Here is a 15,495-nt window from a genome sequence, read left to right as displayed (position 1 = left end):
GTTTTTTTAACTATAATTTTGTCACAGTCTATCTTATACTGTATCAAAATATCAAAGAATCCTGGGACCACAAATTTATTGCATTCTAGACAAGGTTGTACTTACAAAATTCCACCAGTAGAAATTTGTACTTCCTAAAACTTTACCCTCAAGCATTGCTTTACAACTTTTTTTGAGCAACCAGATTGGGAATGAGTTTAACTAAAATCTACTATTAACCAAGCTTAAGAAGAGGGATTTTTTTTTTTAAATTGGAAAGCAAATATTAATGTCTGGGAACTGTCACAAAGGAAGACATTTTATGAACAAAATAAAATAAAATACAGGTCTGTTAGTATAATTACTTTTAAAAATATTTAACATAAATAAGCAAAATAAGATTAGCCATTTTAAAGTGAACAATTCAATGGCATTTGGTACACTCACAGTATTGTACAACCACCACCTCTATCCAGTTCCTAAACATTTAATCACTCCAAAAAGATCTGGCACCACTCATGCAGTTGCTTCTCATATCCCCTCCCCAGCTCCCTGTAGCCACCAATTTGTTTACTGTTTCCAGATATTGCATATAAATGGATCATATAATATGTGACCTTATATTTTGTCTGGCTTCTTTATTTGAAAATATGATGTTTTCAAGTCTCATTCATGTTGTTGTATATATCAGGACTTCATTTCCTTTTATGCTTGAATCATATGCCATTGTATGTACATGCCACTATCTGTTTATCCATTTATTCATTGATAAATATGTGGGCTTTTGCCAACTTTTGTCTGTTGTGAATAGTGCTACATGAGCATGCATGTAAGTATATTTTCAATGTTGTACAAAATAGAATTCAAAAATACAGAAAAGCATAGTAGTTCTTCAAAATAATAACTGAATACTATGAAAGTAAAAACATTTCCAGATTCTGTGTAATGAATGATGCTACCACCATCACCCTCAACAATGGATGTTCTGGATGGAAATGACTTAGGTCCAATATTATTTTCTTCTGTCCTATGATAAACGTTCTTCAGATAAATAGAAACAATTTGCATTTCTAATACAATTACTACCCATTATTTAAGTGTGTGTTATCCATTGTGATTTCCTTCTAAAGAAATGGAAAGGGAAACAAGAAAGAGTAATGCTATAGTTGAGAAAACTGATTAGAAATGGCCTCAACCAGGTTCAAGTTAACAACAGTGATAAGTCGTATTAATAATATACTATTGATAAATGTGTCAAAAATAGCACTTGACTTGTGGTTTTCCTATATAAATCATGTAAGTCCAGTTGAATCTTGAGGAAAACACCAGATAAACACCCATTAAGGGACATTCTGCAAAATATCTAGTACTCAAAATTGTTAACGTCATCAAAAACAAAAGTCGTAGAACTTGTCACAGCCAAAATGAGCCTAAGTAATCATTATGACTGAATGTAAACTGGTATCTTGATTGGGATCCTGAAACAGAAAACTGACATTAAGTAAAAACTAGGGAAATCTGAAGAAATTTTGGATTTTAGTTAGTAACAATGCAACATTGCACTAGACAAAGTTAAATGATAAGGAAGACTGTATTCACAGCTATTGCAATAGAGGAGACCAGAATACAGACTAGATCTGAACTGAACTCTAATAGAAAGAATGGCTAGAGAGAAGTTAAATGCTCCAGTGGTCTTGGGTGTAGGGGGATTCACAGGTCAGGTGTGTTTACTAATTGGTGTTCCCAAAGGAAAATAAACTTCCTTGAATTTTCCTGACAGAAAGTAGTTTTAGAAATTGGAACAAGTCCCCAAAGAAAGTCAGGCTCCTACCCTCCCACAGAAACTGGGAAATAGGGGTTTCTTCCTTGACTATTACATTTCAAAGAGATGGCCCACAGGTCGTGAAAAACATGGGTCTTTAAAACTGGCAAGAAGCTTATAAAAGATTCACATCTCAGAGGCACAGAGAAAGAATTTACAGTTACAACGTTTCTAAAGTAAGTGCTCTAATAAGATGACAGTGACCTTTATGGTTAGACTGTCTAGTAATGTGAGCTGTTAGGTAAAGGCCTAACATATAAAAGCTTAACTACTGTAACATACTTTCAAGAAAGTCGCTTTGATGACAATTGGATCTCAGTTTACATCCTAGCTTCACCACTTAAAACTGTTGGTTTAAGCAAGTTAATTTATCAATCTTTTTTTAATGAAAACTAAGTCTACATTATGCCTAATTTCTTTTTTGTTGTTGTTTTTTGAGACTGAGTCTCACTCTGTCGCCCAGACTGGAGTGCAGTGGCGTGATCTTGGCTCACTGCAACCTCTGCTTCCCAAGTTCAAACTATTCTCCTGCCTCAGCCTCTCGAATAGCTGGGACTACAGATGCCCACCACCACACCCAGATGTTTGTATTTTTAGTAGAAACGGGGTTTCACCATGTTGGCCAGGCTGGTATCAAACTCCTGACCTCAAGTGATCCATTCACCTTGGCCTCCCAATGTGCTGAGATTACAGGTGTGGGCCACTGCTCCTGGCCATTGTGCCTAATTTCTATAAACTACCTGTTGTTTGTTTTTCTCTCTAACAGGACCGTGCCCAAAATCTGAACGAGAGGCGAACCACCACCACTACTCTCACAGTGGATGTTCTGGATGGAGATGACTTAGGTCCAATGTTTCTTCCTTGTGTCCTTGTGCCAAACACTCGTGATTGCCGTCCACTCACTTATCAAGCTGCCATACCTGAGTTGAGAACTCCGGTAAATATGCTCTTATCTTTCTCCCTTCATTTGCATGGTTTAAAACCCAATGGGATCGTGTTCAAATATTTTGCAGACATATAATTTATAATAACAAAACTCACTATATGCACATTGAAAAATATTTACGTCCAAAACTATTTTCAGGGAGTATGCATACATTTTTAACACAAAGAGTAATTATATAATTTACAAGGTAGAAAGTATGTTATGAAACAACAGTCCAACATGGTTATTTTATTTTTATTTTTTACCAATAAATCACCAAGGAGTTCACTAGCCATTCTGAAAAACTCCAAATAACCACTGCAGCATTTTCTTAAATTCATGTTTAAACATGCAATACTAAGTCACAGAACACACAGGTCAATAGGATACACATTTGGCCCAGTAGAATTCTGAAATGTTATTGGAGATTATGTTTGGCTGTTTGAAGGTAGGAGTTAACAAATACTGAATACAAATACTTACCTCTTAAAGTAAAGATACAGAAAGGTGAAGCATGAATACATATTTTCTACGCTTAATCCTATATTTTTGATAAATGCTAATGGAGCTATAAACTTCTGTCGGTTTGGATTTTACACCTTGGACCTCCCTAGATGATTGATGTACATACCTAAGAATAAGAATTTTAAGACAAATGGATATCCTGCTGGGGAAAAAATATCAATTTCTCCCCTAAAAGGTGTATTTGTGTATGTGTGTGTGTGTGTATACACAGATTCTGTTTTAAAAAATTCAGTGGTCTAGGATTTAACCATTTAACCAATATTTTTGCTATTTCCCTGGAAAGCAATCAGCTCTCTGGGTTCCCAAAATGACTCAAAGTGTTAGAATTTGTTGGAAGCTATTTGACTTTTTTTCCTCAAAGCACATGAGAACTGCAGTTCTGAGGGTCCTCTATTTGAGATTTTGAGGAATAGAACAGGAATGCCTTCTACATGTAAAGCCAAAGAGTGCGTATCCAATGTTATAATATTAATACATCTATTGGTTTTTCTCACAGTTCACTGGTCCAGTTAACCTGCATGAATAAAAGCTGGAGAGAAAAATAAATAAATCTTATGTGCATTGGATAAAAAATATGTTTTCAGCCAAATTAAGTACTTTTGCAGACAAAAAGGCTAATCAGAATTTGACTAGACAAAATAGATGTAGATTCCCTAAAGTTATATGCCATTATGTTATTTTGTCGAATCCCAGCAAAAACAACCCACCAACTATTAACGATGGTGAACATAAAAATTTTCTTTGAAAGAACTGGTAAAAGTAATGATGACAAATACAATTTTATAAGGCTGCACACCTACTGCCATCTGCCCTTCGACAAAGCTGACAAAAGCAATGGGAAAAGACTTCCTATTCAGTAAATGGCACTGGGAGAACTAGCTAACCATATGAAGATTGAAGCTGGACCCCCTCCTTACACCATACTCAAAAAGCAATTCAAGATAGATTAAAGACTTAAATGTAAAACTCCAAACTAGAAAAAACCCTGGAGGACCACCTAGGCAATACCATTCAGGACAAAGGCACAGGCAAAGATTTTGTAACAAAGACAGCAAAAGCAATTGCAACAAAAGCAAAAATTGACAAATGGGATCTAAGTAAACTTAAGAGCTTCTGCACAGCTAACTAAACTGTCAACAGAGTGAACAGACCACCTACAGAATGGGAGAAAATATTTGCAAACTATGCATCTGACAGAGGTCTAATATCCAGCATCTATGAGGAATTTAAATTTATAATAATTAAATAAAAACATTAAAAAGTGGTTTTTTTGGACATGAACACTTTTCAAAAGAATACATACATGTGGCCAATAAAACAATGAAAAACAGTTAAACATCACTAATCATTAGAGAAATGCAAATCAAAACCACACTGAGAAACCATTGCACAGTCAGTCAAAATGACTATTATTAAAAAGTCAAAAAATAACAGATGCTGGCAAGGTTGCAGAGAAAGGGGAACAATTACACACTGTTTGTGGGAGTGTAAATTAGTTCAGCCATGTGGAAAGCAGTGTGGCAATTTCTCAAAGAGCTAAAAGGAGTCCTATTACTGGGAATATACCCAGCAGTCTTATTACTGGGAATATACCCAGAGGAATATAAATCATTCTGCCATAAAGACACATGCACATGAATGTTCATTGCAACACTATTCACAATAGCAAAGACACGGAGTCAATCTAAATGTCCACGAATGACAGATTGGATAAAGAAAATGATGTACATATACCACATGGAATATTATACGGCTATAAAAATAATGAGATCATGTCTTTGCAGGGACATAGATGGAGTGGGAGGCTAATTTCCTTAGCAAACTAACACAGGAACAGAAAACCAAATACCATGTATTCTCACATGTAAGTGGGAGCTGAATGATGAGAACTCATGAGCAGAAGGAAAGGAACAACAGACACTGAGGTCTATCTGAGGTTGGAGGGTGGGAGGAGACAGAGGAGCAGAAAAGATGACTTTTGGGTACTGGGCTTACTCATTGGGTGACGAACTAATCTATACAACATGATATGAGTTCACCTGTGTAACAAACCTGCGTATGGACCCCTGAACCTAAAATATAACTCTTTTTTTTTTTTTAAAGTTTTGTTTTTATTTATCTTTTAAAATATCTACAAGAGGGTGAGTTTGCTCCATGACTAATCATTGTTTGTGCATGAAACTTAAACATGTAAGGTTAAAGTATATTAGGCTGGCATTAACATTTTTAAAAACTTCTACAAGAGGGTGGGCTTGCTCTATGACTAATCATTTTTTGCACATGAAATTTAAACATGTGTAAGATTCAAGTATATTGGGCTGGTATTAAAATGTGCATTTTTTTCATTCAAATATTTCTATTTGGAAAGACAATAGTGTAAAAATAATAATATGCTGAAACAGATATTTAATACTTGATAATAATCTTTTTCAATCATCCCCATACAAATATGGCACTCTGGATTGCGTGTGTGTGTGTGTGTGTGTGTGTGCACTTCCAATTAAAATCCCTTTAAATATAAAAAAGGAAAAGAAAATATTTTTAGTATTAATTTATGTTTCTGAGTTAATATATTTAGCTAGTGTACAGTGGGACCCCAAGAGAAGGTATATATTGAGACCACAATAATCCAATTCAATGAGACTGTTTACTAGTAGTTCACTGAGGAAAGTAAAGGAAGATAGAAGCTGCTGCTTGAAAAGCAGAGTGTACGAATTTAATTTTATTAAGGATCATTGAACTTCCTTTCCTCTCCATATTACAGACTGAACATCTCTCTCATTCCTATGCAGTTTAGTGCTAGAGACCAGACTATACTTTCAATTTGGGGTAATAACATAAGTGATCATAATGTCTAGAGTTTGTATAGAATGTTCTGTTTGTAATGAACTATGCTAAGCTCTGCACAAATATTAACTGGTTGAATATGTTGAATATACACAAAAACATTTTTGGCAGACAGTTTAAGTATATAGATATACATATAATTTGGTAAGAGTAAATAAAATTAAGATACATTTGAGTCCTGGCTCTACACACAAAAATTGATAGTTTTTTTTTTTTTTTTTTTCTGGCTCTGTCAGCCTGGGTTAAGTTGGAGATTCACTCTGTAGGTGGATGTAGTTGTTGAAAAATATTTATATCCAAAAGTATTTTCAGAGAGTATGGGCAAATTTTTGATCAGAATGCCTCACTCTCTCCCTTGTTGTACTATAATATTCATATTTTAAGTATCAGTACTCAAAGGAGAACTAGTCCAAGGATAAAACTTATCCAGTCTTTGGATGACAAACCCAATCCAATATTAAATATTACATATCCTAACATAAGGAAAGCAATGAACTAATGGTAAAGAAATTAAGTCAAGAAATTTTTTATGCTCTGAATCCTTTGTAAAGTAGTATTTGGGCAAAGAGCACGAGGGATCCTGAGGATGGTGGATTCTTGCTGGTGAAAAAGGAGGTGTTTGAAGATCAATAAATAGCTTTCTGAACAATTATTCTTGTATTTTCTTTTAAAACCATGCTTTTTGAATTAAATATTATGGAAGAAATTCCAGAATGTTCAATATTGATCCTTTTATCATTTTTAACTGATTGAGCCATTCCTTAACATACTTTGAAAAAAATGAGAATTTAAGATTTACACATTTAAGTAATTATGGCAAATATTTATTTTTTAATTTCATGTACAAAAATATAGATGTGTTTACTTGTAAACCTAGACATTTGGTCAGATTATCAGTCACTGTACAACAGGCCACCAAAACTTAGTGGGTTCAAACTGCAATCATTTAATTTGCTCACTAAGCTGCAATTTTAGCAAGACTTGAGAAAACACTTTATCTTTGCTCCATGCAGCATCAGCTGTGGCACTTTAACTGAGGGCTGGGTGCCACTTTCATGATGATTAACTTAGATGGCTACCAAGTTGATTTTGGCTGTTGGCTAGTGCTCATCCAGGGCTGTAGACGAAGGCTTCATTTTCACCTCAGTTAAGCCTCTTATAGGCTGCTGGAGCTTCCTCACAGCAAGACAGTGGATTGTCATAACAAGCTTCCCAAGGGAATTAGACAGAAATTTTCAGAAATTAGAATTTGCAGTGTCAGTTCTGCTGTAGTCAAATTTCTGCCAGTTTCAAGGGGTAGAAACCTACTCCACCTCCCTATATGAGGAGTGTCCAAGTCACATTATAAGAAAAACATATGGAAAAGAAAATATTATTGTGGCAATCTTTCGCAAATAAAATCACCCTTAGTACTGGCATCAGGTTTTTATGTACATTGTTACTTTGAATTCATTCTGGAACACTAGGTATAAAACCGGAGTTAGTTTTGAGCTTCACATTCAAATTACTGTGTTTATGTCTGTACTTTTATTCTTTTTGATTTTCTCTTTTTCTATTTCCCTTTATATATTCTGCTAAAATTTCATGAAATTTCAATAAGATCTTGCTCTCCAGATTGAGATAACTAACCATTAATGTCAGCTAAACAGGACATATTGACTTGTATACTTACTGATCCTTTCTTAAAGGAATTCTTCAAATTTTAAAAGACTTGCCACCTGTTCACCTATGTTGATGTGAAATTTTCCTTACTTTGGTGGTATTCTTGACTTGAGAAACCATTCTTAACCCCATTATAGTACATGCAGGATTTGTCGGTTCAGAAAATCTTTTTAAAATATAGTCTATTAATAAATTTATCTCATGTATTATGATATAATAAAAATAAAATTCTGCTTTATATCAAAATTTAAAGTCACTTGTTTAGAAATGCACTGATTTTATAAATGTAGATTACATGGTTTTCCAATATAACAACTCTCTTTGGCAAATTAATGTTTTCACAAACACTAAGATTAATATTATATTGAACACATAAATACATCTGATGTTACAAAGGTATACAGCAATTCATAGTACTCTTCTAATTTATTATTAATTTGCTACATTTCTATAGCACCCTAAGGTATGCCAAACTATGTTAATTGAGGATGCTGAGCAAGTAGGATGAAATAAATTATTACCCAAACATATTATTATGTATATTTATTCCTAATTTCTGACTTTCTTAAAGTTATTATGTCTGTAAAGTTTAGGTTTTCTGGTTATGAAAAAGGTCTGTAGAATTTGGAGTATAAAATCCTTGGCTTTATTTTCTAATGAAGCACAGATAAAACCATGATAAATCCTTGTGCATTTTTTCAATTGAACAGTAGCATACATTTATGTGTTGGCTTGATTGGTTGGCTGCTTTTTTTTTTTTTCTTTTCAGTGTAATATATCCCTGGACAGAAAAATGAATGATATATTGACATAGAATCTATGTATTTACTGTGTACACCTTCCTTTAATTATTGCACTATGTGGTTATCAGTATTTCAACATCAGTTGCTCACTAAACATAGTCATCTTTTCTCTCCCCTATTTAAAACTCTTGGATTGGATCCCAATAATTTCTAGTGACAAACACCTCAACTGCAATCTTTGTCATAAAAAAAACTAGCTTTCATGTCAAAAACAACTTCTCTTGTTTATCTGTGGTACTCTTTCCCTCCAGGGAAGCTTTCTCAGTTATCAGAAAAGTAATGGTGATTTTCTGTGATCTACACCACGTACCATTTCTTCTTGGCCTAGCCTCACGTTAAATATCTTACAGTCTGAGAACTCTCTCCTCTCTTGTGTTTTTTATGGAAGTACTGGTTTTCCTCATTCCCTCGGTGGCCTTGGATTTCACCTCTTATATCTTTGATGGCTTTTATTTATTTTGAAATTTATTTTAAAATTATGATTAAATTTTAAAGATTTGCAAGGCTTCTCTCTTTTGTAATTCTTTTTTTCTTCATTATTGTTTTAACTACGATTGAGTTGAGCAAACCTCTATAGAGTTCTGTTTTTCCTCAAATAGGGATTAAGTATTTGTTGTAGATAAGTCTTCTCACTTGAAATCTGTCTTGAGTTCCAAGTTTGCATTTCTCATCTTTTTCTGGATATTTTTAACTGTGTTTCCAGCAGATACAGATGCCTCACTATTCTTTCTATTCAATTCTAATGCATCCGTACTTGCTACGCATTGTTACTCCTGGGGTCATTATTGATTTAAACCTAGACTTCAGTGACCTCCATTCCAAACTCAATCAATCTCCAAAGACATTTTCTACATTACCTAGACACTGTTACTCAAATCTGTTTGACACTTGTCTATTTACACCGTCAAAACATCTATTTAAAGAAATTCTCTAAACTTGGTATCCAGCCTCCAGTATCTCACTCCTCTAACCACCATCACAATAAAGCCAAAGTTGTTTTGTTTTGTTTTGATACAATTCTGATCTGATTTTTTGATGTTTAAAAGGTTCAGTGTTTTCATCATACACCAAATGAATTCCACGGCTTTTATCATATCATTCAAAGTAACTTTATATCTGACCACTTTCCAGTCCCATCTCTTCTAACACATAGTACAACTTGTCTAGGCACACAGAACATCACATATGACCCTGAACTTCTCTGAGAATTACCCTACTTTCTCTCTGTTTCATATGTTAAGCACATATTTGTTATTCAAATTTCATATCAGTTAACCTAAAATGATAGACCTTCAAAACTAATAGTTTCTCTTTGTGACCCCATTTATTCCTACTGTAAATATTAAACTCTTCATTACAATGTGTTCATTTACTGTGAATGTTTCTCTTTCACTACACTATGAGTTCTTTAAACTTCTCTTGTCATTATATCCTAACTTGAAACCCATTGGCTTCACATAGTAGATATACAGTATTTTTTTTTTTTCTTTTTTTGAGATGGAATCTCGCTTTGTCACCAAGGCTGGAGTGCAGTGGCACGATCTTGGCTCACTGCAACCTACACCTCCCGTTTTCAAGCGATTCTCCTGTCTCAGCCTCCCAAGTAGCTGAGACTACCAGAATGTGCCACCACACCTGGCTAATTTTTGTATTTTTTCAGTTGAGATGGGGTTTCACCATGTTGGTCAGGCTGGTCTCAAACTCCTGATCTCAGGTGATCTACCTGCTTGGGCCTCCCAAAGTGCTGGGATTATAGGCCTGAGCTACCGTGCTGGGCCCAATACTTTTTGCATATTTTGAATTGAATTAACTCATCAAATTTTCAAAAAATGTTTATTATGTAATAAGTCATTGAATACAAATCTGAGCAATCATGGCTCTTGCCCTCTCAGCCTCAATTAAAGTATATTGGCTGTAAAGGTGCATATGTGAAGGGTGTGTGTGTGTGTATGTGTGTGTGTATATATATACACACACACACGTATATGTTTGTGTGTATAATTACTTATTGTAATTGTACATTATCCAAATATATTATTTTATACAGTCTAGATCAAGTAATCAAATATCCCATTTGCCATAGAAAGTCCCATATTATAATTCTTATCCCAGCATATTGTTAATAATATCTCCTTTTCTTTTTAATAGTGTTCTAAATATTAAAGTATATCCTCACTGGATCTCTTGCCCAATCACTTTCAAAATTTTTTCTGTGGATATCTTTTGGGGTCAGCAAAGTGATGAATGAAGAGGGAAACAACTGGTAACTCCCAAACTGCCCACAACCTTTTAATGCGAAGATTGTCAAAATATTTCGAAGAGACAAATGATAAATAATACATCCAGAGTCAACATATGATGTCTCTGCCATTTTTTTCTTCCCGTCAACAAGCAAACACAAACACAAACTAAACTTCAGCAAGTATTGTCCTGAATGTGAACTTGTATTGTGATTCTAAAAGTGGTGTGTGACATGGGGGCCTGTCTGGGGGTCGGGGAATAGTGGAGGGATAGCATTAGGAGAAATACCTAATGTAGATGATGGGTTGATGGGTGCAGCAAACTACCATGGCACGTGTATACCTATGTTACAAATCGGCACGTTCTGCACATGTATCCCAGAAATGAAAGTAAAATTTTAAAAAAGTCATGTGTGAAGTTATATGAAAGCAAAGGCATCCTTGGTTCTTTTCATCATTGGTCAAAATGTATTTGAACAGGTTCAACTATATTCAACTGTAATTTACCATAGCACCAATTACAGATAATGTGAAGACACTGAAATTTTTAGTGGAATAAATAAGAAACAATAGATACGGAATAACTATCAAGTAGCCAAAAAAGAAGCGATCGAAAGGAGGAATTGAGTGTGTCAGTTTAGTTGAATGAAGCAAGTCACTATTCTGCTGAATAGCAAGTTTGAAGTCTAACACTTCTTGTTAAGGAGTTTGTTCAAAGTATTACTTTAACCTTTGAGCTATTTTTTTCTACGAAACACACATGAAAGACATCAAGTCCTTAAGCTTGTACCTGATATTTATAAGTTTTCTTGACATTTATTCTGAAACTCTGTGATGGCTTACTCAATTACGAGGGAAAATTTGCAAAGATGTTTACCATCACAATGTAAGATAGTTTGTAAGCGTTCAGAGTCTGAATTTAAATCCTGTGTGATGTTGGGAATGTTGCTTAATGTCTCTAAAACTCAGTTTGAACTTGTCATCTACAAAATGAAGGTAATAGTAGCTCAGACATGTGGTTTTCATGAGTACTATAAAAGAAGATTTATGAAGCATACTCAACTAGTTACCAGCAAACAGTGAGTTTAACAATATTTGCTATTGTTACTATTATTATTGGCAATAGAAATTTTGTCTGGCTTGGTGTTTACTCAGAGAGACATGGGAAGAAGTAGCTAATTCAAATTAGTTATTAAAACTCTAACTTATCTTTAATTGAAATTCTAGCTTTAAAACTGAGTTGTATGTAGATAGTACCTAATTTATTCTGATTGCACTATTTCTAATTAATTCAGTATTATTTTGGATCTTTAAAAGAATGCAATCTATTTATTCAAAAGAACAGTTGAGGTATCTTTTTAAATAAACAGAGTTGCCATTGTCACTACTTGTGCTGAATTAATTATGTAGTGTATTATGACTTTGGGGAGAGGGAGCAGCAGATGTCAAATGCTGCAAGGTGATACTGCAAGCCAAAATATATCAATGAATCAAATTTTAAACGTCAGTAAGTATCTTGCTCCCTTTGCTTCTTTTTTTAAATAAATATAAAAACAGTAGATTATAGTAATGTTTTCAAAATTGTCCCACAGAGCCTCCTGTTGGGCTGTGGTGGTTCACGATTTGCACTGTAGGTAAAGATAGGACTTCTTTGCCCTATAAAATCGGCAATTCTGCTGTTTTTCCACACACTAAGGTAGAAAGTTTTTCAGGATTTACTTTAATTATAAAATAATTGGCTGCTAATTATAAATTATACAGAAACATTTAAAAAGATTAGACACATATTGAAAATCAGAAATCCTCAATCCTCAAAGCCCAGTCCCCAAGATAACCATTATTAATTTAATGAATGTCTTTCCAAATACCTGGAGCCTGTCTGAAGCAATTATGTATATATATATTTAATTTCAAACAAGCCAAATGACTCTGGCCTACATAAAAGTAAAGTGTTACAAGATTCACTGTGGCCTCACAGAATCTACTGGTAACTTTTTTAAGGAATTAAGAGCTGAAGGTTGAGAACAAAAGCCATACCTATATGTTTTAGGGGTTGGAGATGGGTCATGTGATTTTGTATGACTATATAGAAACAGGATGTATTCTTTGTCTCTCTAACCCAATGCAAATTTGAAAGAGAGGGAGAGCAACTGATTGACCTAGCTTGAATCACATGCTTGTCCTTTGACCAGAGGGAATGGAGCCTGGGATAGTTAATTTTATGCATTAACTTGGCTAAGACATGGTACCCAGACATTTGTCAAATATATCTAGATATTGATGTGAAGGTATGCTTTTAGATGATGTTAACATTAAATCACTAGACTTTGGATCTATGATATCGGTTGGCTGCATCCAGTCAGTTGAAGGCTTTAAGTAAAAAGACTGACCTCCCTGAAAAATCTGAGGATTCTGGCAAACTATTTTTGGAACTTATTTTCTTCCCTATGTCTCCAGCCTGCTGGGCTATCCTACAGATTTTGAACTTGCCCGACTCCACAATCACGAGCCAGTTTCTTAAATTATCTCTCTCTCTCTCTGAGAAACACACACGTATACATACATACGCACACATTTTATTGGTTCTGTTTCTCTGGAAGATACCAACCAATACAGGGCCCCTGATAAACGTGTGTCTAATAGAAAAGGTAATTCATTTAAAAACAGAGATATTGTTAAAGGGAAATGGATGCTAGACAGCTGAAAAGTCAAATATTTAAAGCAAATATATAATCAAACCTTCACCATGACCTGTAAGGTCCTACACAGTCTGGTCTCACTTGCCTCATCCCACCTGCTTCCATTACCTCTCTTCCTTCTGCTTCCTTGTCTTCTTTTTGTCCTTTATCATTCCATATTATTTGGCTGAGGGGAAATATCTTTGTCTGCCATTTTTTTTTTTTTTCCAGAATATTCTCTTGTGATATTTTCCTGTGGCTGGCTCCTTCAGTTATTTAGATTTCAGCTCAAACATTACCTCCTTAAAAAAGGCTTCCCTAATAACGTAGTCTGTAATAGGTTCCCTCAATAATTAGATAATACATGACTTTGTTTTCTGCAGATTAGTTTACTATGTGGAAATGTCTTGCATATTCATTTAATTAATATTTGTCTACTTCCTTCAAAATATGAAAACATCTGAAAACAGAGACTTTCCCTACATCATTTGCTATCTTATCACAAACTGTTAGGATGATGCCTCAAATATAAAATGCTCAATTAATATTTACTTATATGGAATAAATTAAAACTTCCCTATCAATGCATATATATTTTACTTTTTATAATAGCTGCATAGAATGACTTTGTATAAATGTACCTCAATTTATTTGCCTGTTTTATATTTTGGGATTCTGTGCACAGTATTACTTTTTTAAACAGTGCTTCACTGTTTAAAAAAAATACCTAGATAAAATATATTCCTCTCTAAGGAGATATATGTCTCTCTGATGTGTTCTTTTGTTAGCAAAACTAAATGTACGTTACATATTCCTTATTTCAGTTCTTTTTGATTAAAACAAATAATGAAGGATGTGCTAATGCATTTTAATAGTTTTAACTGTTGGGGCTGATGTGTGGCTGAAAGATGGTTTTGAATTCAGTGAGGTCACCAGAAAAGAAATTATGTATGTAACACTTTAAAAAGTTATAAATATAGCTGTGGGATTGTTCATAAGCTGCTTTGCAGCTTTCCTTTATGAAGCCATATTGTATGTAATGGGCTTTATGATTAATTTTTTTTTCTGAAAGAATATTACTACTCAACTATAATAGCTCTAAACCAACTTGATTTGTAGGCAGCCTAGTTGTGATTTCCTTGAATTTCACTTCGTTTACTAACATCTTCTGCAAATATGTACAAAAAAAGGGAAATAAATAGACTATGGACACAGCAATGGATTTACCTACTTCCCAAGTGATATTAGTTCATGATGCTTTTAAGACCTTTAGAAGAAATCTTATACACAAGCCACTGTCATCTCCTGTCTCTGTTTCTACTTTTGCTCTCTATTGCTTATTTTTCACACAGCAATCAGGGTAATTTTTTAAAAGCATAAATCAATTCAAGTTACTCTCTTGCTTAAAATATTCCAGTGATTTCCAACTAGTGTGTTTTACTATATTCATACAGTTTTACAATAATCACTCTATTCCTATTGAGATTAATTCACAAAACAACAAATTCACCTTTTAAAGTACACAATTTAGTGTATTATAGTATACTCATAAAGTTTTACAATAATCACTCTAATTTCAGAATATCTTCATTAACCCAAAATAAACTAGATACCCATTAGCAGTCACACCTCATTTTCCCTTCCAGTCCTCCTTGTAAACCTACTTTCTGTTTCTATGAATTTGTCAATTTTGGACATTTCATAAAAATATAATCATAAAATGATTTTAAAAAAAAGAATAAAATTCTCAAAGTACACGTGATTCAATTCCTGCCTATCTGCTGATCTGCTGCCAGGACTTTTTTCCTATCCATTGGACCTTCTAAGTTTGTTCTCATGCCCAAGTTTTTGCTATTCATTTTGTGTAAAACTCTTCTCAGGCCTTGCATTGATTGGTACACTCTCATCAATCAATACCAGGTTTCAGGAAACAATATAACTTCCCAAATTTCCTGACAACCCTTCCTAATGCAGATTTGCTTTAAACAACAACAAAGTCATAGAGATTAATAAG

At 34.0% G+C, this 15,495-nt stretch overlaps 1 protein-coding gene across 1 annotated transcript in view; it reads left to right on the top strand.

The window, feature by feature from the left end:
* PCDH15 (protocadherin related 15) overlaps positions 1-15,495 on the top strand; it is a 591,153-nt gene that overhangs the window by 68,851 nt on the left and 506,807 nt on the right. The window contains exon 6 of the mRNA XM_017861934.1: positions 2,568-2,738. Within this exon, the coding sequence (XP_017717423.1) occupies positions 2,568-2,738 (171 nt within the window). The remainder of the gene's footprint in view (positions 1-2,567; positions 2,739-15,495) is intronic.

The sequence above is a fragment of the Rhinopithecus bieti genome, unplaced genomic scaffold, assembly GCF_001698545.2.
Source record: "Rhinopithecus bieti isolate Rb0 unplaced genomic scaffold, ASM169854v2 scaffold_61957, whole genome shotgun sequence".
Classification (NCBI taxonomy): Eukaryota; Metazoa; Chordata; class Mammalia; order Primates; family Cercopithecidae; genus Rhinopithecus; species Rhinopithecus bieti.
This window is presented reverse-complemented; position numbering and strand designations above follow the sequence as displayed.